The 24,001-nt window shown below is 44.2% G+C and overlaps 1 protein-coding gene and 1 non-coding gene across 3 annotated transcripts in view; both read left to right on the top strand.

Annotated features, from left to right (window-relative positions):
• ARHGAP31 (Rho GTPase activating protein 31) overlaps positions 1–18,405 on the top strand; it is a 113,591-nt gene extending 95,186 nt beyond the window's left edge. For both annotated transcript variants that reach the window (XM_032347931.1, XM_032347922.1), the window contains 2 exons: positions 2,415–2,695; positions 13,315–18,405. In XM_032347931.1, the coding sequence (XP_032203822.1) occupies positions 2,415–2,695; positions 13,315–15,744 (2,711 nt within the window). In that variant the 3' untranslated portion in view covers positions 15,745–18,405. The remainder of the gene's footprint in view (positions 1–2,414; positions 2,696–13,314) is intronic.
• On the top strand, positions 3,205–3,311 carry LOC116581392. Its single transcript, XR_004282050.1, has one exon. It is a non-coding gene; the product is annotated as a U6 spliceosomal RNA (small nuclear RNA).
• Positions 18,406–24,001: the final 5,596 nt, after the last annotated feature.

Raw genomic sequence — 24,001 nt, 5'->3', positions numbered from 1 at the left:
TGCCCGAGTCCAGTGTCAGCCATTTCACTGGATGATCTTTAGCAGCTGTGTGCCTCAACTGCTTGAGCTGTAAAATGGGAATGAATTTCCTAATCATATCCTCTTCGTAAGTTTGCTGGGAATATTAAATTAGTTAATACATGGGAAGCTCTCAGAACAGGGAGTAATACATAGCAAGTACTCAGCAAATGTTGCCTATTATTTTATTCACCCATATAGTGAGCAGGCAGGAGGAAAAGCTCAAGGAAGTCAACTCTTCTGGACTCAACCTCTCTCCATCCATCCATCCACCCCTCACTTCTACCTCATATCTGAAGAGAATATGGCTAGCAACCCTAGCAATGAGAAAGGGTATCTTGCTCCCAATTTCCATATATCAAATGCAGGGAAGACTCCGTTGGGCCTGCTTGGGACACGTGCCCAGCCTTGGATGAATCATGGGTGCCAGACACTTAGGGTTCTAGGATTGGCTAAGGCCGAGTGTCTGAACCATCTCTTGAGTTAGGAGGGGTTCTGTGGTCAACAGCCAGCTGTGAGCCACATAAAAGGGAAGTAAGGAGAACCACAAAGGCAAGGATGACTGATAGACAAACCAGCAAATGCCCACTTTGGTTTAAGCCTATTTTTGCTATTAATATTAGCTAACGTTTTTTGAACAACTGTTATGGTATCAGGCACTGTCCTAAGTGTTCTGCGCAAAAACCCTGTGAGGTACAGTTTGTTACTATCCTTCCCATTTGCTTAGAGAGGAAATCAGTTAACTTGCCAAATGACTCAGAGCAAGGAAGTAGAAGAACCAGGATTTTAACCCAGATTTTAAAACCCGTGCTTTAAAACACTCCACCGTGCACCTTCACATGTTTACAAGGGGCTGTGGAGGCTCAGAGATTGTTAGAATAGGATCCCTTTGCCCAGCGAGCTCATGAACTAGGAAGAGAAACTAAAACCGTACCAAAGTGTGGCACAGGGTCAGCCTGTCTAGTAGCACAAGACTCTCCTTGGGCTTTTTTTTTTTTTTTTAAGAGATTTATTTATTTATTTTTCTAGAAAGCAAGAGAGCACAAGGGGGAGGGGCAGAGAGGGGAGAGAGAATCTCAAGCAGACTCTGAGCTCAGCATGCAGCCCGACATAGGGCCCGATCTCACAACCCTGACTGAGATCATGACATGAGTTGGTTACTTAACTGACTGCACTACCCAAGAGCCTCCCTCCTTGGGCTCTTTGAATGATGGAGGACTTCAGTCCTTGAAAGATAATGAAAGAGGTGTTCAGAAAGGATTTCAAGGGCATCAAGAAGAGGCAGTCCTCTCGGGAGGATTCTAGGAAGGCTTTCCAGAAGAGGTGACATTTGGGAGGGCTTTCGTAAATGGGTGGGCTTTCTCCATACAGAAAAAATGGGGAAGGCATTCTGGGGTGAGAGGCAGCTGAGTATTGTGGAAAGTCTGTAGGTTTTGGACTTCACCTGGGGTGATTTGAATCCTAGCTTCAGTGCTTTGGGGCTGTGTGACAGTGGACGGTGGTTGATATCTCTGAGCCAGGAGTGGTCACTCTCACAAGGGCTGGGGTGAACTCTGAACAGGGGAATGTCCATAAAATGCCTGTTCACAGTCTGGCTCACAGACGATGTTCAATAAGTATTTTGTCCTTTACTCCTCCCTTTCCCTTCTGGACAGGGGGCAGAAGATGAGCAAAAACTCAGGGGCATCATGTGATGCCCTGTGTGGAGAATGTTCTGTGGGGGGGCTGGTGGGATGGAGCAGGGTGAGGGCTAGAAGAGGAAGGGAAGCACTTGAGGAAAAAGTGTTCCCAGAGTCTTTTGTGAGATATATCCAAATTGGTGTGGAGTTGCCCCCTGGGAAGAATCACACTGGAAGCTGTCAGTCAAAATCACATCCCATCTCTGTGGCTTGGTGTAAATAAGGGATTCCTGTGCCCTAGGCAACAGCTTGACTCCTCAGGGTCTGAATTTACTTAGATGTGAAGTGAAAGATTAGATTAGAACAGGGTTTCTCAACTTGGTACTATTGACATTGTGGCTGGGCAACTCTTTGTTGGGGGCAGGGGCTGTTTTACGTTTCGTAGGATATTTGGCAACATTCCTGGCTTCTGCCCACTAAATGCCCATAGCCACCTCCTCCTCGCCCAAATGTCTCCTGGGGAGGGAAAGAGCAGGGGATCCCCAGTCACGAGCCCCTGGACTGGGGGATCTTCAAGACCCGTCCCATCTCTGACAGTCTGTGACTCTGGGAACTAAAGGCAGGACATGGCGAGGGGGAAAGGGTCAAAATGTGAAAAGCAGCAAGCTGGGAGAATTCCCTCCATCCTCGTGAAGCGGGACTAGTCCAGGACAGTGACTACGCGGGTTAGGGCCTCTCTGCAAATGAAGTCTTCAACATAACTCTCATCCTTCACAGCTTCCGTACCTAAGAAGGGGGTTCTCGAGGAAGCCAAGCCAGGACCAGAAGCAGTGAGGACGGTGGAATGCAACAAAGGCCTTCCCCTGGAGCCAGGCCCCCAGCAGGAGGAAAAGAAGGCCTCGGAAGCATCCCTGGACTGTCAACATTCAAGTGACTTAGAGGAGAGGCTGGACCCAGAGAAGGCGGAGGAGGAGGGTCGAGAGGCTGACCAGGTGGAGCCCAGCACTCTGCAGGAGAGCCCCGGGGCCAGAGCCGAAGCAGTGTTTCTCCAGGACGTGGTAAGATGCACTCACTGCGGGAGCCAGCCAGTACAGTCTTCTCTGTCCCAGGGGCTCCCGGTAGAACGGAAAGCAGGGATTTGTTGGGGGGAAGAGGAGGGATTGTTTAAGAACCAGTTTCTGCCAACGTGACTTGAGGAGACAACCTTCACAACCATGTGCTGGGAGTTAGGGCCGTGCTGGAGGGCTGTAGTGGCTCAAGAGGGCTGAAATAAGGTTCCCAAAAGATGTGTTTGCAATCATAGAAAGAGAAGGATACAGAGATTCTTACAGGGATTGAATTTGGGGGGAGGGGCAAGTAGAAATTAATGCCACCAGGCTACCCTGGGATTTTATGCTTTATAGGTCACTCTTTTGTGAGGAGAATGGCTTGGAAAAGGCAGGAGAGGAGGCATGGGTGCCAGTTAGAAGGCTAGTATGTGACAGGCCAGGCGAGAAAACATGGTGGCTTGGAGGAGGGAACAAGGAAAGAAATGGAAGGCTTCAAAAGCTATTTAGAAACTAGAATGGTGCTCGCTTCGGCCACACTTGTACCAAAATTGGAACAATACAGAGAAGATTAGCATAGCCCCTGTGCTAGCATGATATACAAATTCGTGAAGCGTTCCATATTTTGGGGGTGAGTGCCTGGCTCTGTCGCGCAATGGATAGCGCATTGGACTTCTTCCATATTTTTGGGGTGGGGTGTTCCTGCCTGGCTCAGTTGGTAGAACATGTGACTCTCGATCTCAGCATTATGAGTTCAAGCCCTACATTGGGCATGGAGCCTACTAAAATAAAATAATAAAATAAAATAAAAAGCAGTGTCTGAAATAGAATTTATCACCCACACCGAGAAAGAAGCTAGAATGAACAGGACTTGGTAAAGGATTGGATAAGAGTGAGGAAGAAGGAAGAGTCAAAACACCTCATAGATTTCTGATCTAAGCAGAAAGACGCACTATGGTCCACTTACTGAGATGGTGGGGGAGGAGAGTTTACGTGCTCATTTACTTTTCTAAATATTTATTTCTTATAAGAGATCAGTTCGTGTAGGTGCTAAGGAGAGTAAGCAGTTGAGTGAAAGTCTGCCTCTGCCTGAAGGTGAAATGGGAGGAGACACAAGTCAGTGTGATATGGTAGAATCAGATCTCAAAAACACCGCTGCCTTTTGACCAAGGAATCCGACTGCTGGAGAGTTCTCTGAAGGAAACAATCAAATAGAAATACCACAAAAGAAAACCTCTTATTGAAAAAGAAGCAAGATGGTGAAGTAGGAGACCCTATTTCAGCCTATCCCCTAAAGTGAGCTAATTATCTACCAGAACACTCTGAACACCCATGGAATCAGCCTGAGCTGTAGGATTAGACAGTTCTGGATCTCTTCAGGGGCAGAAGACAACAGTGGAGAGGTAAAGCGGAGTAGGAACGATCAGACTGATATCGGAGGATAAACAGAAGGGCGAGGGAGCCACTAGAAGCCACCCATTGGAAAGTAATACCCCAATACAAGAGTGCCCTGTGATTGGGGACCAGCATTAACTTGGAGTCTGGTTAAAAGCACTCAAAAAGAGCAAAAGATCTTAAGGGGAAGCTGGTGGAATCACGCAGTCACGGGCACGGGCCCAAACCCACAGACCCAGGAAGGCCACCGCCAGTGACCATCTGTGCCAGAGAGAGTATGGTGGAGCCCCCGGGGTTGCACGGCTTGCACCACAGATCGGCGGGGCACACTCCCACCCCACATGAGGGAGTCTGGTGACAGCGCCAGCCTGCGCTCCCTAGAACTTTTGCTCAGTGTGCGACCAGGGTCTGACCCACTCCCTGCCAGTACCCGAGAAAGCTCCATCCTGACGCTAGCTGGTGGTCTGTAGAAGAGGCCGAAGGTCTGGACTCTCCCAGCCAGGGCCTGACGGAATTCAGTGCGATCCCCTGTGGTGGCAACCTGAGGGCTGGGCCCCAGACAGTAGTAGTCCTGGCAAAGGCAGCCACCAGAAGCGGGCTCCCTGGACCAATATCGCTTGGGGTTTTAGTGGCACGGGGGTGCAGAGACAAGTGGACGCTTCAGGTTCCCCCTGAGACAGTGGCTGGGGATGTGCTATGCCTGTGGGAGGCTGCATGGCTCAGCAGAGTTTGCAGAGGGGGAGTCTGTGTGTTCTGGACCACCCAGAGGGGAGCAGATGGAGGCTTCTCTCTGAGTCGGAGGTCTGGGTGCAGTTTGCTTTCCGCCAAACCTCTGAGAAGCCACAAAGAGCCTCCAAAGAGAAAACCTCCAGAGAACAAAGCCTGAAAAACCAGTTTTCACAGAGCCCAGTCCCTTGATAGGGGGCAGGAGGACTCAACCCAAGCAAGACTGACTGAAAAATAATGCGGCAGGCCCCTCCCCCCAGAAAGCCAGTCAAAAGAACGAGAGGACAACCACCACAGGGTCCCCATAAAACTGTAAAACTCCAATTTCAGGGGAAAAGAAGATATTAAACTCCCGGTATTGCCTTAAAACCTGTATATTTCGTAGATTCAACTTTTACTTTTAAATTTGTTCTCACTATTCTTGTTCTCTTTAATTTTTTTAACCTACTTACCATTACAACTAGAGGTTTACTACAATATATTCCATATTAACATTTTAACGTGAACTTTTTTCATACTTATACCTTTTTTCTTTTTCTTTTCTATTTTTTTAAATATACATATAGATATAAGCTTCAAGGTAAACCTCTTTCCCTAATCAATACTACCCCTGTATATAAACCAGTTTTAATTTCCCTTTATCCCTGGAAAGTTGAGTTTTTTAACAAAAATATCAAGATACACCCAGAAAGAATAAAATGACATTCCTCTCCCACATCAAGGATTTATAACCACCCTCCCATCTTCTTCTTCTGTCAGTGTTCCTGTGTATTTGTTTTTGTTCTGGTATTATATAAATCCTATCCTTGGGGTTCATTTTGGGTGGGTTCTTTATTTTTCTTGTCATTTACTTTTGTTGGTCTTTTTGTTTGTATGCCTTATAAATCTTACCTTTGGGGCCCATTCTGGCTGGGTCTTTTCTTTTCCTTTTTCTGCCTCTCTCTTTCTCTCTCTCTCTCTCTTTTTTTCTTTCTTTTTTGTGGTGACTTCGATTGCTCAGAAGTGTTCCAGGGTGCACCTTGCCTGGATCACAGTTGATACATTCAGCTACATATCTCCTCAACTGCCGCTCACCAAAATTACTAGGAGGTACACCCAACAGAAGAAAAATTCAGAGATTGTGCCCTCTCCATCAGAACTATTGGATATGGACATAAATAATATGTTGGAAAGGGAATTCAGGGTAACAATTATCCAAGCAAAGGCTAAGTTGGAGAAAACCATTAGTGACAACATGGAATCGCTAAGGACAGAAGTAAAAGACACCCGTGAGAAGTTAAAAATGCTATCAATGAGATCCCATCTAATCTAAATACTCTAACAGCTAGGGTAACTGAGGCAGAAGATAGAATTAGTGATCTAGAGGACAAACTGATAGAGAGAAAGGATCAGGAGGAGGCCTGGAACAAACAGCTTAGAAGCCATGAAAACAGAATTAGGAAAACAAATGATGCCATGAAATATTCCAATGTCCGAATTATTGGGATCCCTGAGGGGGGAGGAGAAAGAAAGAAGACTACTAGATATAGTTGAAAAAATTCTCTGTGAAAATTTTCCCAGTCTGGGGAATGGAACCAGCGTTCGTGCCGTAGAGGTAGAAAGAACACCCCCCCAAGATCAACGAATCTAGAAAGACCTTGAGGCACTTGATTGTAAGACTGATGATCATGATTTTAGACAAGAGCTTTTGAGAGCAGCTAGGGGGAAGAGATTCCTTATATACAGAAGAAGGTCCATCAGAATAATGTCAGACCTGTCCACAGAAACTTGGCAAGCCAGAAAGGGCTGGCAAGACATATTCAGGGCCCTAAATGAGAAGAACATGCAGCCAAGAATACTTTATCCAGCAAGGATGACATTCAACATGGATGGAGAAATAAAGAGCTTCCATGGTTTAATAGAGTATGTGACCACCAAGCTGACACTACAAGAAATATTAAGAGGTATTCTATAAAAGAAGAACGAACCCAAGAGTGTCATAGAACAGAAATTTACAGAGACAATCTATAGAAACAAGGATTTCACAGGCAACATGATGTCAATAAAAATGTATCTTTCAATAATCACTCTCAACATTAATGGCCTAAACACTCCCATAAGACAGCGCAGGGTTGCAGATTGGATAAAATGACAAGACTCATCCATATATTGTCTGCAAGAGACCCACTTGGAACCTAAGGATACATCCAGACTGAAAGTGAAGGGATGGAGAAGCATCTTTCATGCCAGTGGGCCTCAAAAGAAAGCTGGGGTAGTGATTCTCATATCAGGTAAATTAGATTTTAAACTAAAGATGGTAGTCAGGGATAAAGAAGGACACTACATCATTCTTAAAGGGTTTATCCACCAAGAAGATCTAACAATTGTAAATATTTATGCCCCCAATATGGGAGCAGCCAACTACATAAGACAACTGTTAATCAAGATAAAGAGTCATATTGATATGAATACATGAATAGTAGGGGTTCTTAACATGCCACTCTCAGTAATGGACAGATCATCCAAGCAGAAAATCAATAAAGAAACAAGAGCATTGAATTGGACGAGATGGACCAGATGGACCAGATGGACCTCAAAGATTTATACAGAACATTCTGCCCTGAAACAACAGAATACTCATTCTTCTTGAGCACGCATGGAACTTTCTCCAGAATAGACCACATACTGGGTCAAAATCAGGGCTCAACCGATTCCAAAAGATTGAGATTATTTCCTGCATATTCTCAGACCACAGTACTTTGAAACTGGAACTCAACCACAAGAAAAAGTTTGGAAGGAATTCAAACACTTGGAAGCTAAAGACCACCCTGCTTAAGTATGTTTGGATTAACCAGAAAATTAAAGAAGAACTTAAACAATTCATGGACACCAATGAGAATGAAGACACTTCAGCCCAAAACCTATGAGATATGGCAAAGACAGTCCTAAGGGGAAACTACATAGCCATCCAAGCCTCCCTCAAAAAATTGAAAAATCCAGAATACACCAGCTTTCTTTACACCTTAAAGAACTGGAGAATCAACAACAAATTAAGCCAACCCCACACACAGAAGGAAAATAATCAAAATTAGAGCAGAGTTCAATGAGACAAACTAGAGATACAGTAGATACATCAACAAAACTAGAAGGTGGTTTAAGAATCAATAAGATCGATAAACCATTGGCCAAAATAATCCAAAAGAAAGAGAGAGGACCTGAAATTAATAAAATTATGAATGAAAAGGAAGAGATCATGACTAACACCAAGGAAATAGAAACAATCATCAGAAATTATTATCAACAGTTATATGCCAATAAATTAAGCAAACTAGACGAAATGGTTGTATTCCTGGAAACCTATAAACTTCCAAAACTGAATCAGGAAGAAATGGACAACCTGGATAGAGCAATATTTAGTAATGAGATTGAAGCAGTGGCCAAAAACCTCCCAAAAAACAATGGCCAGGACATGACAGATTCCGTGGAGAATTCTACCAAACATTTAAAGAAGAAATAATAACTATTCTCCTGAAGCTGTTTCAAAAAATAGAAACAGAAGGGAAACTTCCAGACTCTTTTTATGAAGCCAGCATTACCCTGATCCCTAAACCAAGCAAAGACCACACCAAAAAGGAGAATTTCAGACGAATGTCCCTGATGAATATGGATGCCAAGATTCTCAACAAGATCCTAGCTAATAGGATCCAACAGTACATTAAAAAAATTATCCACCATGGGGGCACCTGGGTGGCTCAGTGGGTTAAAGCCTCTGCCTTCAGCTCAGGTCATGATCCCAGGGTCCTGGGATCGAGCCCCACGTCAGGCTCTCTGCCCTGCAGGGAACCTGCTTTCTCCCCTCTCTCTGCCTGCCTCTCTACCTACTTGTGATTTCTCTCTCTATGTCAAATAAATAAAATATTAAAAAAAAAATTATCCACCATGACCAGGTGGGATTTATCCATGGGATGCAAGGTGGTTTAACATTTGCAAATCAATCAATGTGATAGAAGAAATCAATAAGAGAAGAGAGAAGAGCCACATGGTCCTCTCAACTGATACAGAAAAGCACTTGACAAGATACTGCAACCGTTCCTGATTAAAACTATTCAAAGTATAAGGATAGAGGGAACATTCCTCAACTTCATAAAATCTATCTATGAAAAACCCACAGCGAATATCATCCTCAATGGAGAAAAGTTGACAGCCTTCCCTTTGAGATTAGGAACACAATAAGGATGTCCACGCTCACCACTGTTGTTCAACATAGTGCTAGAAGTCCTAGAACCAGCAATCAGACAACAAAAAGAAAAAGAACGTATTCATATTGGCAAAGAAGAAGTCAAACTCTCTATCTTTGGAGATGATACTTTATATGAAAAACCCAAAAGACTCCACCCCCAAAATACTAGAATGCATACAGCAATTCAGTAATGTGGCAAAATCAAGGATACAAAATCAATGTACAGAAATCAGTTGCTTTCTTATACACTAACAATGAAATATAGAAAGGGAAATTAGAGAATCGATTCCATTTACTATAGCACCAAGAACCATAAGATACCTGGAAATAAACCTAACCAAAGAGGTAAAGGATTTGTACTCGAGGAACTACAGAACATTCATGAAAGAAATTGAAGAAGTCACAAAAAGTTGGAAGAGGATTCGATGCTCATGGATTGGAAGAATAAACATCATTAAAATGTCGGTACTGCCCAGAGCAATCTATACTTTCAATGCCATCCCAATCAAAATTCCACAAGCATTTTTCAAAGAGCTGGAACAAACAATCCTAAAATTTATATGGAACCAGAAGAGACCCCGAATTTCTAAGGAAATGTTGAAAAAGAAAAATAAAACTGGGGGCATCACATTGCCTGATTTCAAGCTTTACTACAAAGCTGTGATCACCAAGACAGCATGGTACTGGCACAAAAGAGACACATAGACCAGTGGAACAGAGTAGAATACCCAGGTATGGAACCTCAACTCTATGGTCAAATAATCTTTGACAAAGCAGGAAAAAAATATACAATGGAAAAAAGACATTGCTTCAATAAATTGTGCTGGGAAAATTGGACAGCAATGGGTAGAGGAATGAAACTTGACCATTCTCTTACACCATACACAAGGATAAACTCGAAATAGACAAAAGACCTCAACGTGAGGCGTGAATCTATCAAAATCCTAGAGGAGAACATAGGCACTAACTTCTTCGACATTGGCCACAGCAACTTCTTTCAAGATATGTCTCCAAAAGCAAAGGAAACAAAAGCGAAAATGAACTTTTGGGACTTCATCAAGATCAAAAGCTTCTGCACAGCAAAGGAAACAGTTAACAAAACAAAGAGGCAACCAATGGAATGGGAGAAGATATTCACAAATGACACTACAGACAAAAGGCTGATATCCAAGACCTATAAAGAACTCCTCAAACTCAACACACACAAAACAGATAATAATCATGTCAAAAAATGGGCAGAAGACATGAACAGACACTTCTCCAAAGAAGACATACAAATGGCTAAGAGACACGTGAAAAAATATTCATTATCATTAACCATCAGGGAGATTCAAATCAAAACCACACTGAGATACCACCTTACACAAGTCAGAATGGCTAAAATCAACAAGACAGTAAACAAGTGTTGGAGAGGATATGGAGAAAGGGGAACCCTCTTACACTGTTGGTGGAAATGCAAGTTGGTGCAGCCACTTTGGAAAACAGTGTGGAGATTCCTTAAGAAATTTAAAATAGAGCTACCCTATGACCCTGCAATTGCACTACTGGGTATTTACCCAAAAGATACAGATGTAGTGAAAAGAAGGGCCATCTGTACCCCAATGTTCATAGCAGCAATGGCTACAGTCGCCAGACTGTGGAAAGAACCAAGATGCCCTTCAAGGGATGAATGGATAAAGATATGGCCCATATGTATAATGGAGTATTATGCCTCATCAGAAAGGATGAATACCCAACTTTTGCATCAACATGGACGAGACTGGAGGAGACTATGCTAAGTGAAATAAGTCAAGTAGAGAAAGTCAATTATCATTTGGTTTCACTTACTTGGTGGAGCATAAGGAATAACATGGAGGACATTTGGAGATGGAGAGGAGAAGTGAGTTGGGGGAAACCGGAGGGGGAGACAAACCTTGAGAGACTGTGGACTCTGAGAAACAAACTGAGGCTTTTGGAGGGGAGGGGACTCAGGGGTTGGGTGAGCCTGGTGGTTGGTATTATGGAGGGCACATATTGCATGGAGCACAGGGATGTGGTGTATAAACAATGAATTTTGGAATAGTGAAAAAAAAAAAAAAAGCCCTCTTATTGAGCAATTATTCACAGTATACCAGGCAACATTTGGCCTTGAGGAATCAAAGATGAACAAACCAAATTCCTTACCTCAAGGAGCTCATAGTCCATTGAGAAAGATAAATATCAAATTAATTGTAATATAAAACATGTGATCAGAGCCTGGTGAGAAGTGATGTCAGGTTGACAGCAGTTCAGGTTCCTCATAAAGAACCCCAGCTGAACTCCACCCCCACCCCGAACCCAGAATGGATTTGCCTTCTGGAACTGCTTCTCCTGGTGACAGATGTATTTTTTTTTTAATTTTAATTTTTTTTTTTTTGACAGATGTATCTTTTTTTTTTTTTTTTTTTTTTTACAATTTTATTTATTTATCAGAGAGAGAGGGAGAGAGAGCGAGCACAGGCAGACAGAATGGCAGGCAGAGGCTGAGGGAGAAGCAGGCTCCCTGCTGAGCAAGGAGCCCAATGTGGGACTCGATCCCAGGACGCTGGGATCATGACCTGAGCCGAAGGCAGCTGCTTAACCAACTGAGCCACCCAGGTGTCCCTTGACAGATGTATCTTGAGACAAGAAATGAAGGCCACTGAAATTTGTTTCCCTGGCCCTTACTGGGCCTTCCTTCATCCCTTTCCTATCTGCAGTTTGAGACTTTGTGTAGGGGAAGGGAGGAGTCAAAGAGAAACTAGACTTGAGGAGAGACAAGGGGTGGCAAACAAGATGGAGGAGGAGGCACACCTTTGTTTGTTTGTTTGTTTTTAAGTATTATTATTTTTTATTATGTTATATTAGTACATCATTAGTTTTTGGTGTAGTGTTCCAAGACTCATTGTTTACATATAACACCCAGTGCTCCATGCAATGCATGCCCTCCTTAATACCCATCACCAGGTCAACCTATTCCTTCTGCCCTCGTCCCCTCTAAAACCCTCAGTTTGCTTCTTTTTTTTTTTTTTTTAAGATTTTATTTATTTATTTGACAGAGATCACAAGTAGGCAGAAAGGCAGGCAGAAAAAGAGAGGGGGGAAGCAGGCTCCCTGCTGAGCAGAGAGCCCGATGCGGGGCTCGATCCCAGAACCCTGGGATCACGACCTGAGCCGAAGGCAGAGGCTTTAACCCCTGAGCCACCCAGGCGCCCCCTCAGTTTGCTTCTTGGAGTCCATAGTCTCTCATGGTTCGTCTCCCCCTCCAATTGCCCCCCTTCATTTTTCCCTTCCTTCTTCTGATGTCCTCCATGCTATTCCTTATATTCCACAAATAAATGAAACCACATGATAATTGACTTTCTCTATTTGACTTATTTCACTCAGCATAATCTCCTTCAGCCCCGTCCATGTTGATGCAAAAGTTGGGTATTCATCCTTTCTGATGGCTGAGTAATATTCCATTTATATATGGACCATATCTTCTTTATCCATTCATCTGTTGAAGGGCATCTTGGCTCTTTCCACAGTTTGGCTATTGTGGATGTTGCTGCTAGGAACATTGGTGTGCAAATGGCACCTTCTTTACACTCCATCTGTATCTTTGGGCTGAATACCCAGTAGGAGGCACCTCTTTAGATCCACAATGGTTATCTGTAGGTAGTTGGAATATAAGATTTTGCTGTTTTTGTATTCTCCTTTCTTTTAACATGTGTCAAATTTTTTTCCATGTGATATATGTATTTCTTTGGTAATAAGAAAAGCTGTATTTATTTATTTATTTATTTATTTATTTATTTGGAAAGCAGATATCAGGGCAAGAGTTAACATTTACATTCCATGGGGAGAATCACATTCTTGTGTGCCATCTGGTAAACCTGAGGTTAACTGAGACTAGGGGTTTGTTTGTTTTATAAATCAACAGTGCACAGGGATTAAGTGTTTCTGTTCTGGTGTGGACATAGCTGGATTTTGGTCCTGGGCTGGTGCTGTGTGACTTAGGTAAATTGTTTAATCTATTTGAACATAGGTCTCCTCACCTCTTAAATGGGAGTAGCTATAGTAGTATTTATCTCTGGGACAATTAAACCAGAACATGCAGCTAGAATGTGTTATGGCATGCAGTAAGCCCTGGATAAATAGCCACAGTGATTAGTAATGCGGTAGCCCTTATTTGCTGGGATAGTGCAGCCTGGCCCAGCGCCAGGCCCTTCACTATCACTGGGAAAATAGTGCAGTTGTCAGGGCCACGAGTCTTTGCCTCTAAAATAATCTGTTCCTTGATATTTTTCAGGATGAGGATGACCTGGCCAATGCCCTGATCTGGCCTGAGATACAACAGGAGCTGAAGATCATCGAATCTGAGGAGGAGCTCTCCTCATCGCCAGCACCTGCCCCAAAGATCAGCCCCACTCAGCCAATCCTGGAGGCCAGTCCGGCGGCTTCTGCTTCCCAGGAGGCTCCTGGGAGCTTGTCTTGTGGCCTACCACCAGGCTCCACCCCTCTGGAGGAGTGGACTAGGGATCCAGCCAATCAGACGGCACAAGGGACTTCCCCAGCAGCCAATAGAGAAAAGCCAGAGACGACGAGCGTCCTCCGCAGACCCGAGACACAGAAGGGCCCTCGTCCGGACCCCACCAGCTTAGCTCCTCTGGAAATTGTTCCATTTGAAATGGCTTCTTTACAAACAAAGGTGGGCCAGGAAGGCACAGGGAATCTGTCGCCTCCTCTCCCGCCTGCTGCGCCTCCTCCAACTCCTCTGGAGGAGGCGCCTCGAGTCCAGCTATCGAAGGGCAGTCCTGAGAGAGAAGACTCATCTAGGAGTTTGAGGACAAATCCATGCACAGACCAGCTGAAGTCTAATGGCAGCCCTGGGACTCCCAGCCTATGTCAGGAGGAGGAGCCCTCTCTGGGACAGAGTGAAAAGCAAAATTCAAAGAATGCTGCTCATGAGGGAAAAGGCTCTGGTTTTCAAAGCCCAGCAAGCGAGGTTGGGATCTCCCCACAAGGAGAGGGGGATGTAGCCCATTCAGTGCAGGAGCCCTCAGACTGTGATGAAGACGAAACTGTGACAGACATTGCCCAGCATGGCCTGGAGATGGTGGAGCCCTGGGAGGAGCCCCAGTGGGTAACGAGTCCCCTTCACTCTCCCACCCTGAAAGATGTGCAGGAGGCCCAGGTGCAGGGCCCCCAGGGCCACCGACTGGAGAGGAGGCTTCCCCACAGGCCCAGCCTTCGTCAGAGTCATTCTCTAGATAGCAAAACCACCACGGTTAAGAGCCAGTGGACTCTTGAGGCTCCCTCCTCCAGCAGCTGTGCTAACCTCGAAGCGGAGAGGAATTCCGACCTTCTGCAGCCCCTGGCCCCCAGGAGAGAGATAACTGGATGGGATGAGAAAACCCTGAAGTCCTTTAGAGAGTTCTCTGGGGACAGAGGGACAAAGGCTGCTCCCAGCCAGAAGGGACCGGGTGGTTTGCAGCCCAAATCAGCAGAAATCAGCCCTGGCAGCCTAGCAGAGGGAAAGGAACAGGGGACACACCAAGGGCACAGCAGCCCTCAGATTGACCAAGGTAGTGTTCCTGGGCCAGACAACAGCAAAGAGAGTTCTCCTGGTGTGCAAGACAGTGCCTCATGTGGAGAACATCCCCCAAAGTTACAGCTGAAGAGCTCTGAGTCTGGGCTTCCAAAAGGGAAAAACAGGCCTTCTTCCCTCAATTTGGACTCTGCCGTTCCCATCACTGACCTCTTTCGGTTTGACAATGTGGCCTCATTTGGTTCACCTGGAATGCAGCTCTCTGAGCCAGGAGACACAAAAGTCGCATGGATGACCTCATCTCACTGTAAAGTAGACCCGTGGAGTCTTTGCTCCCAGGACCCTCAGGACCTGGACATTGTGGCTCATGCCCTGACGGGCCGCCGTAACTCAGCTCCTGTGAGTGTGTCAGCTGTGAGAACCTCCTTCATGGTCAAAATGTGCCAGGCTAGGGCAGTCCCAGTCATCCCACCCAAGATTCAGTACACACAGATCCCACAGCCCCTGCCATCTCAGAGCTCAGGGGACAGTGGAGTTCAGCCTCTGGAGAGGAGCCAGGAAGAACCCAGCTCAACTGGTGGGACCTCGCAGAAATCTTCCAGAGATGATTCTCTCTCCTTGGAAAGCCCAAAAGAAGAGAAGCCAAAGCAAGATATGGGAGCCATTGAGACCTCGCCAATGGATACCAATACATCCCACATGTGCGAGGGACCCACCCTTCCTCCAGAACCAGTCTTGGCTAACGTGCTCTCCACCCAGGATGCAACAGTGCAATGCAGAAAGCGTACATCAGAGACAGAGCCTTCCGGAGACAACCTTCTTTCTTCAAAAATGGAGCGACCATCAGGGGGTTCTAAACCTTTCCACAGGTCAAGGCCAGGAAGACCTCAGAGCCTTATCTTATTCAGTCCTCCTTTCCCCATTATGGACCACCCACCCCCTTCCTCCACAGTGACAGATTCCAAGGTTCTCCTGTCCCCTATCAGAAGTCCCACCCAGACAGTTTCCCCTGGCCTTCTTTGTGGGGATTTGGCAGAAAACACGTGGGTCACACCAGAAGGGGTTACGCTTAGGAATAAAATGACCATCCCTAAGAATGGCCAAAGACTAGAGACCTCAACCAGCTGTTTTTACCAGCCCCAGAGGAGGTCAGTGATTCTGGATGGAAGAAGTGGGAGGCAAATAGAATGACATCAGTTCACCTGCTGGTGTCTGAAAAAAAAAAGTCATGATTCATCATCTGGAAGTTATTACAGGGCCAACTTGCCATTATTCCAGGCATAGGTTATCCAAGTTTGGACTTATTTTGGCCTCTTTTCTTTCTTCAGCTTTTTGACCATTTATTAATTAGTCCATTTGCCAGAAGAGAGGTCAAGGGAAGGACCAAGAAATGAAATTTGGATCAGTCCTTAACAGCAGGTGGGAAAAGGTCAGGTAAAGGAAGAAGCTGAAATGCTTTCTTCCAATGAGATTTGGGGTTGTTTCTGAGTTGTGTTTCTCCCACACTGTCATTACCTATTACTGTTGAGAGTTGGCTAAAAATAACGTTTTTTTGAAAGAAAGAGAAATCCTTTGCCTGTGTTGGAAAATGTTGCTGTTGAGGTTGGAAGGCCTCCTCTTTCCTTCACGCTTTTTAATGCTCCTTAAAGCATGCGTTCTTTTAGACCAGTTTTCTGATAAGCTTTGTACACATTTACACTCCAGAACAGAAGTAGGTTTGGAAGTGCAAACTAATGTACACTTACAGATCCGACAGGGTAAAGGTGCCCATGCTCTTTCCCTGGAACCTCTGCAGACTTGTGGGAGATGGTTGCATGTATCAGCATAGAAAATCAGAATCTATACACAAATTCTATGACTGGCAAAATCTAAGAGGACTGCCTGGTGTGGCTTTTGTTATTTTTTGGGGACTCTGCCATTCTCCTGACCTCTGATGTATAAATCTAGTGGTTGGGCAGACTGGGGGCTGAGCTGAAGGTTACCTCAATGAGGTGTGCTGAATTTTCACTTAGGTAGGCAACAGTGAAGTGATCTGTGTTCTTTCCATCAGAGTCCACAGACAGGATATCATCGTAGAGAACAACCTCACGCATAGGTAGAACTATGCTCCAAAGTCAGTGTGTTTAAATTGATGGGGCATTAGTAGAAAACACTTCTAGCTCAGGTTCCCTGTCCTTCCACACTAGGCTGGGAGTACAGGAGAGGATAAGGAGGGAGCCCCAACAGGGTGGCCATCTCTGTCACTTGGGGAGAAATGCCCTTTGGAACATGTATTTCATTTTAGCCAGTGGGTACCTCCCTTTCTTCCTCTCCTTCCATTACTCAGAGCAGAGTTGAGGCACCTTTCTCCATCCCATAACCCCCCTCATCCATTACCCTAGGCCATTCTCCTGTCTACATGCAAGCAGAAGCAATAAACCAATGTGATCTTATTTCAGTTATTTAGAACCTCAGTGCTTCTTTCTTTTTCAGCTGGTAAGAGGAAGGAGAATTAATAGAACCTACTGGTAGATTTTTGGTGCTCCCCCAAAAAGGGATTCACAGGAGCCCCTCTCAAGGCAAAACCCATTAGGGTATCAGTGGTTTCAAACCTTCTAACGCAACAATTTTATTTAGAAAGAAATAAAGTTCTAGCTCTGTGCACATCTTCTCAGGTTCAAGTCTGGCTGAACTCTGTCCACAAGCTCTGTCATTGCATCAGCAGACCTCACAATCCAGGCCGCTGGTGGGATGGGTAGGGGCTGAACTGAAGTTACCTCGTCCGGGGAGAATTGGAGGTGGTGCCCTGCAACAGATCCATATTCCCCTCTCCCTTCTTCCCTGATAAACCTTACAGTTTTGAAATCTTGTGCTGACCCTTTTAAGCCAGTGTCTGTTTCAGGGGTAACTGGGAGGCCAGCTGATGAGTTCTCCTTTCAGAGGGCACTGAGGTGAATGAACAAGGGGAGCGGTTAATAGGTTCAGTGTCTTGCCTTCTCATTCGGTGAGCGAGACCCTGGACCAATGGGTCCAGCCAATGGGATGTCAACCCGTAAAAAAAAGTGCCGGGGTATGGCGTTTTCCCTCCTGGGCAAGCAAGGTGAAGAAATATAGTGGTGACAGATGAGAAAGGCCATGCTCAGGAGATTTGACAAGTACATTCCTGCCTTATCAGAAAATGTGGGCAGATAGGCTTTATCCCAATTGCAGTGCACTGTGGTGTCTATGCTTTGATAAAGACCATGTTCTAGTTAGAATGTGAGAGAGGAAAGGAACTGGACTTTGCTTCACCATCAGAACTCTTGAGCCACATAATGAAATATTTAAACTATTTTATGATTATTTTGAATTTTTGTTTGTAACGCTTAGAGGATATATTTTATTTGGGGATAGACTGAGAAGCCACTAAGTACACCTTAATACATGAGTTCTGCCCGAGACTCGTAGGCAGATTGTTAAATGGCTGCTATGCCCCATAGACTGACATCTTTTTTTTTAGCATCGTCTTCAGGAGTGTGGGTGTGTGGATGCTGTCATGAGACCCAATGACAACTGTCTGGAGACACTCTCTATTCTGAGTTTTCCAAAGCCAGTGAATCCGGAAGGCTGTGGAAGCTGACTCATCTTCTCTACCAGTGTCCCACGGCTAAAGTGTGGACTTCTTCAATACAGCCCAGCCTGTCAACTGTCACAAACACATTCATAAGCTTCCTGTGGGCTGGGGCTAACCTGACGCTGAGGAAATTCCATTTCATGGCAAAGAGAACTCAGATTTCCTCCCCTGAAATTGTTCCCTCAAATGCTCCAAGATTACCTGTTTGGTCATTCATTTGGGACTGAAAAAAGACCCCCCTGAGAATGGCTGGATGGAAATCAAATTGCCTGCTTCCATCCAGACAGCGGACAGGACAAGGGCGGTGTTTTTAGGTGGATCTGCATGGTGCTCTAGAAAGGGCTGCAAAATCAAATTCTCCCAAGTGCTCCTTCAAACCAGTTACCAGTCCTCAAAATGGGGATGGCTGATTTTAAATGTTAAATTTGAAATAAAATGCATGCATCTCCTAAAGTTTTCTTTTAGTGTTAGTGGTTGCTAAAGAAGATAATAATCTGTATTTATTGGCAAAATGGGACTTAGGCCAACTATTTTTCCCTCTTTTTTTCTTCTTTTTTTACCAAAATGGGCCAGATAGAGGAGTTTGGTTTTTATTCTTTGCATCAGATGGAATGTGCAGAAAACTGATCAAAACCCCATTAAGACAGCTTGGTCTAAGCCCTAAAATTCAAAATATTGGCCAAGTCAAAATTCTGGGTTCTGTATAAGTTAAAAATGTAAGCATCATCCTCCTCAACAATATTTATCAAAAGCTTAGTAATATTGCCCTGGGTGCCTTAATACTCTTAAATCCTTGGAGTCTAATGAAAAAAAGGGTGAGGGGTGGTAGCAAATGAAACAGTCCATAAACAAACAGGAGCAAGATTTAGAGTCATTACATTACCAAAAGAAAGCTCAAAGGGAAAATTGTAGCAACTAGCATCTTTTAATAGGATTGTTAATAGTGTTTAAGCTACCTACTGACTTTAATCAAATTAAACAATTGCAAATCCAATAGAAGGTACTAGGGAGACACTTAGGCATTGAGAATTTTGCTCCGATTGCTTGAAAAATGTGAGAGTGGTAATCAAAAACAAAGAGTTCTGAAGTTGTGTGTGGTCTGAATTGGTTTAGTTGTGAAGTCCTGCTGGGTCTCTGCTGATGAGCCAGGTAATACCAGCATTCCATGCTCGTGGGGAGGGAGCTTCAGAGACTTCCGTCATCACAAAACGGGTTAACTTGTATTGGTTATGAAGTCATAGGTCAAGATAAGCTGTTACTTTCATGTCTAACGTTCAGCATGCTGATCACATTAGAGTAAAATTGGGTGGTACAGTCATTAGTCTACACAGGTCTCATTTCAAAGCCTGAAAACATAGTGGGAATGTAAGATTCATTGGTCTGGAATTGGAGTGGGAGGGGTTCAGGAGAGGTCCAGTTTCCACCAGGATTGAGTAGGACCACATTCTACCCAGCTTGTCCTATCTGATGACAAAATGAATCCTGGGGTTAAATAAGAGGAGAATGATTTTAGGCACTTCCAGGTCAGCTCAAAATGTAGAATGACAAAGGATGTGTCCTCCTTTGTCAACACCTTCTCTAGCAAAGTCAGGCCAGAAGAGGGAGCAGGCACTTTTCCAAGTAGAGAGAGGCATAGGAGATGGAAGAAGAGTGATTGCCTGAGATCAGTGTTGGTCCAGATAGTACAAAACTGGGGGTCACCACGGATGGACGGGCACACAGTAGGTCATTTAGCAGCCTTGAGGTTCATGGGCAGTGCAAAATCACTACTCCGTGAGGATGAAGGAGGATGTAGCTTAGTGTAAGAAACCCATGCAGGGTGTAGCCATGCGTTTTCCTGGATGGATCACAATGCTTTGCAATAACTTAATGCCATGGCAACTCCTGGCTAATAATTCTGCAAGGTAAAGCACTTTTTCAAAGGCATCTGTTAGAAATCCACAAGGTTTCAGCTTGTTGAGCTTGACGAATGTTTCCAAAGATATAATCAAATTTTTTCTATTGATTAAAAAATATAAATACTAAACCTATCCATAGACATTTAAGTGTAATTAAAATGTTGCTATGCTTTAAACATGTATTCTAATAAATGATATAAAGGATAATGCTTATGATGGCACTATAAACTAGAGGATGAGGACCTAGGGTCACCAAAATCAGTATTAGAAAAAGTAGATTATATGCATCAGGCTCATTGTTCTAGTTTGATGTTAGTTTTTACTTCAAGGTTTGGTCTCACAGCCAAAGTCCTGATGAGTTGCTTCAGTAAGTTTGTTCTTTTTTTAACTTACCTCTTACTGTCAAATATTTGTTAACTTCTCTTACTGTTATAATCCTACACATTACCTAAGATACCCAGTGTAAATCAATGGATATTGTCATGAAAACTAAGAAGAAAAAACCTACTGCTTCTCAAAAGTCCACAGCTTAGGGAGTTATGTGTGTGGGTCCATCTTAATAGATGGGAACTCAAATTTTCTATTACTTGAAGCAACCAATTAAGGGGGACTACTCTCATTTGAATGATTATGTAAATGGTCACGTTTAAGAAGCAAGATCCTGAGGCACCTGGGTGGCTCAGTGGGTTAAGCCTCTGCCTTCAGCTCAGGTCATGATCTCAGAGTCCTGGGATCGAGCCCCGCATCAGGCTCTCTGCTCTCTCTCAGGGGAGGCTGCTTCCCATCCCCGCCCCCTGCCTGCCTCTCTGCCTACTTGTGATCTCTGTCAAATAAATAAATAAAATCTTAAAAAAAAAAAAAAAAAGCAACAGCAGCAAAATCCTGGTATATATTATCACAAAAAAGACGAAGAGGGGCCCTCAACAGGTCTAAATCACAGGACCTTAGAAAAAACAATCATGCAACAGAGGCTTACCATCCGGTGATATTTGCAGTGAGAAATGCCATTGCCAAAGGGATAAAAATACTAGCGTTCTGGCAACAATATTTTTAGAACTTTATGCCACTCAGGCCTGCTCCTGTCATCCCTCATTACTTCTCTAACTACCTTTTCTCCTCCATACTCTCAATCCCCACTCAGCTGTTTCTCTTTCCTGTATCCATGCCCACTGCCCCCCAACTGGCAGCACACAGTTGCCCTCACTCCTAATCTATCCCACAGTTCCTCTGGAGTCTTCTCTTCTCACACCCCTGGTCTTTTCCCTGAATGTTGCTTCCACTTCCTGGACTCCCACGAAAATTGACGCTTACCTGAGGGCACCTCTGTTCCTACACAGAAGGCTACACATCCCTCCCTTGTTACACAGACTACAGATCGCAGAGATGATGTTCTCATTTCCCACTTGTTTCTGCACGATTGCTTCTTCCCACCTCATACAAAAATCTCTCATTACCACAATTCATGGAATCAAGTTATTTTTACTTTTACCATTCTTTGTGGCCATGATGTAGTCAACGTCCCAGATCTCCCAGTCTTTGGCACTGAGCATCCTGTTTCCACCATCCTACTGGATGATTTCAGTGTTCCTGAGGAAAACCCACTCCACAGTCTTGGCACAGTTGCTTAGTTTTTACTGCTCTTCAGTTTTGGCCATTTGCCTCCAGGGTTACACATTGCTGTTTCAAAATCCAGAACTCTGTGATCCCAAACTCTCATATTCTATTCTCAAAACTCCTATCCTTGCTCCTTTATTCCTTTGACTTATTCAAAATTACTAATGCCTGGCCTACCCCTACCCTTTCTGACAGACAGTACGCCCAACCAGACTTCTTCCTTCCCTAGCCTTTCCAGACCCCAAGCTACAGCATCTCAACTCTTCCTGCCAGCACCACTAACTCCCTTGACTACTTCAGCCATTAACTGCTTTGTGAACCTCCAAACGAGGACCAGGACTCTTAGCACCCATCTTCTCCACTCTTACTTATCTATTGGGTTAGACCAGAGAAAAATCATAAAACTGTGGCCAGAGAGCCTTTGAAAATTTATGGTTTACCACCTCAGCACTACCCTCATTCCCAAAATTCACAAAAGCTATTCCACTATTCTAAGTCTCCTCCTAGATTGACCCCCCCCATCAAAATTGCCTCTTACTTCATAAGTTCCTGCTGTCAGATGTTTCTTCCACTCCCACACCCCCAACAATTACTTCCCCTTCTCCATGTACTTGTGTATCTAACCCCCCTTTTAGCTCAGAGAAATTGCTATCCCTTCTGCCCAAGGGCTCCCAAGAACACTTTCTAATTCACTACTTCTTCATTCTAATTCACTACTCTGGACCAACCAACCTGACTTCCACCCCCCTTGCTCCATTAAAATTTCTCTTACTAGTCACCAATGATCTAATAACCAAATCCAACAGTCAGTTCTCAGTCTCTTAACTTCCTTATTTGATACAGTTCATCGTCTTTTTTTTTTTTTTAAGATTTTGAGAGAGAGAGAGTACATGCCCACAGAGGGAGAAGCAGACTCCCCGCTGAGCAGGAAACCTGGCATGGGGCTTGATCCCAGGACCCAGAGATCATGAACAGAGATGAAGGCAGCCACCCAACCGAGCCTCCCAGGGACCCTTGATCACTTCTTCCTTGCAACACTAGTTCACCTTAGTGAAACCTCTTAGATTTCCATTTCCTTAGTCTTCTTCATTTGAAAGCTTCCTCTTCCTCTGCTCTTAATGTTGTTATTCACCAGAATTGTCCTCTTTTCTTTCCACTTTCTCTATCACCCACACAGTGGTGACACCCACCCCATGCCCTCTCACCTCTTACATAGACTCTTTAAATGGTTGGGTAACTGATCTCCCTGCATTCTCATTGACACCTGTCCATTCTCCAAACCAACTGGACATATTGCTGCTCAAGTTGTCTAATATAGGAGAGTGGATCTCATCAAAGTCACCTTGAGTGTGTTAAAACAGACATCCGGGTTCTATTCAAAGTTTATGATTCAGTAGGTTTGGGATGGGGCTTGAAATTATCTGTTTGTAGTAAATCCCCCGTTAAGCAATGCTGCTGCTGCAGATCCAGAGATTATATTTTGAGAACTCCTCACTTGAGAACCCTCTGGGTCATGAATCCTAAATTGAAAATCTTTCATTAGCTGTCTTTAATTCCTAGTCTTCTGTCTGCTTAAGAATTACTTTAAGTGCTTGTGAAAGGGGCAGTTTGGGGCTTTACTCTCAAGATTCTGACCTAGTAGATCTGATGTAGTGTCCAAGGATCACACCTTTGAGAACCTGTGATTTAGAAGATAATAAAAGTTCAAACCCCTTAACATGGACCTTGTGTCCTCCTATAATCTAGTCTTTGCCTACTTCTCTAGCATTATTGAACTAGTTATTTAAGAACTGGTGGAAGTCCATGCCTTGGGTTTTTGTATATCCTGTTCCCCTGCATGCAACCTCTCTCCCTCATTTATGTGGTACTCCCCCAGTCCTCCCTTAAAATGCTGTGTTACTGCCGCAGTGAAGTCCTCCCTGATACTGCAGATTCCAAGCAAAGTTGGAGACTCTTCTCTGCATCACCTCTGCACCTTGTATATACTTCCTTTCCAAATACCCCTTTGTTATTACTGATTTACTTACCTGCCTTGTGTTAATCAACTCTAAACATCACTATCTCTGGCACCCAGCAGTGTCCAGTACATAATAATTGCTCAGGAAATAGAAATGGGAGAGGGTGGGGTGATGATTTGATAGGGAGGGGAAAGAAGCTTAAGGAATATAACATGGAATCAGAATAAATAGGATACTGAGGAACATCTCCATCATGCTCATGCCCGTGAACTACTTTCTACTTACCTACCTTAAGTCACCCTAACAGCTGGTCGAGCATCTTCCTTCCTTTTCTTGTATCCAAAGTTCACCCAAATGATCATTTTTCCACATACCATTTAATTTCT

This window comes from Mustela erminea, chromosome 1, assembly GCF_009829155.1.
Source record: "Mustela erminea isolate mMusErm1 chromosome 1, mMusErm1.Pri, whole genome shotgun sequence".
In the NCBI taxonomy this organism is placed as follows: domain Eukaryota; kingdom Metazoa; phylum Chordata; class Mammalia; order Carnivora; family Mustelidae; genus Mustela; species Mustela erminea.
Note: the sequence above shows the minus strand (reverse complement) of the source record. Positions and strands in the feature narration are given on the sequence as shown.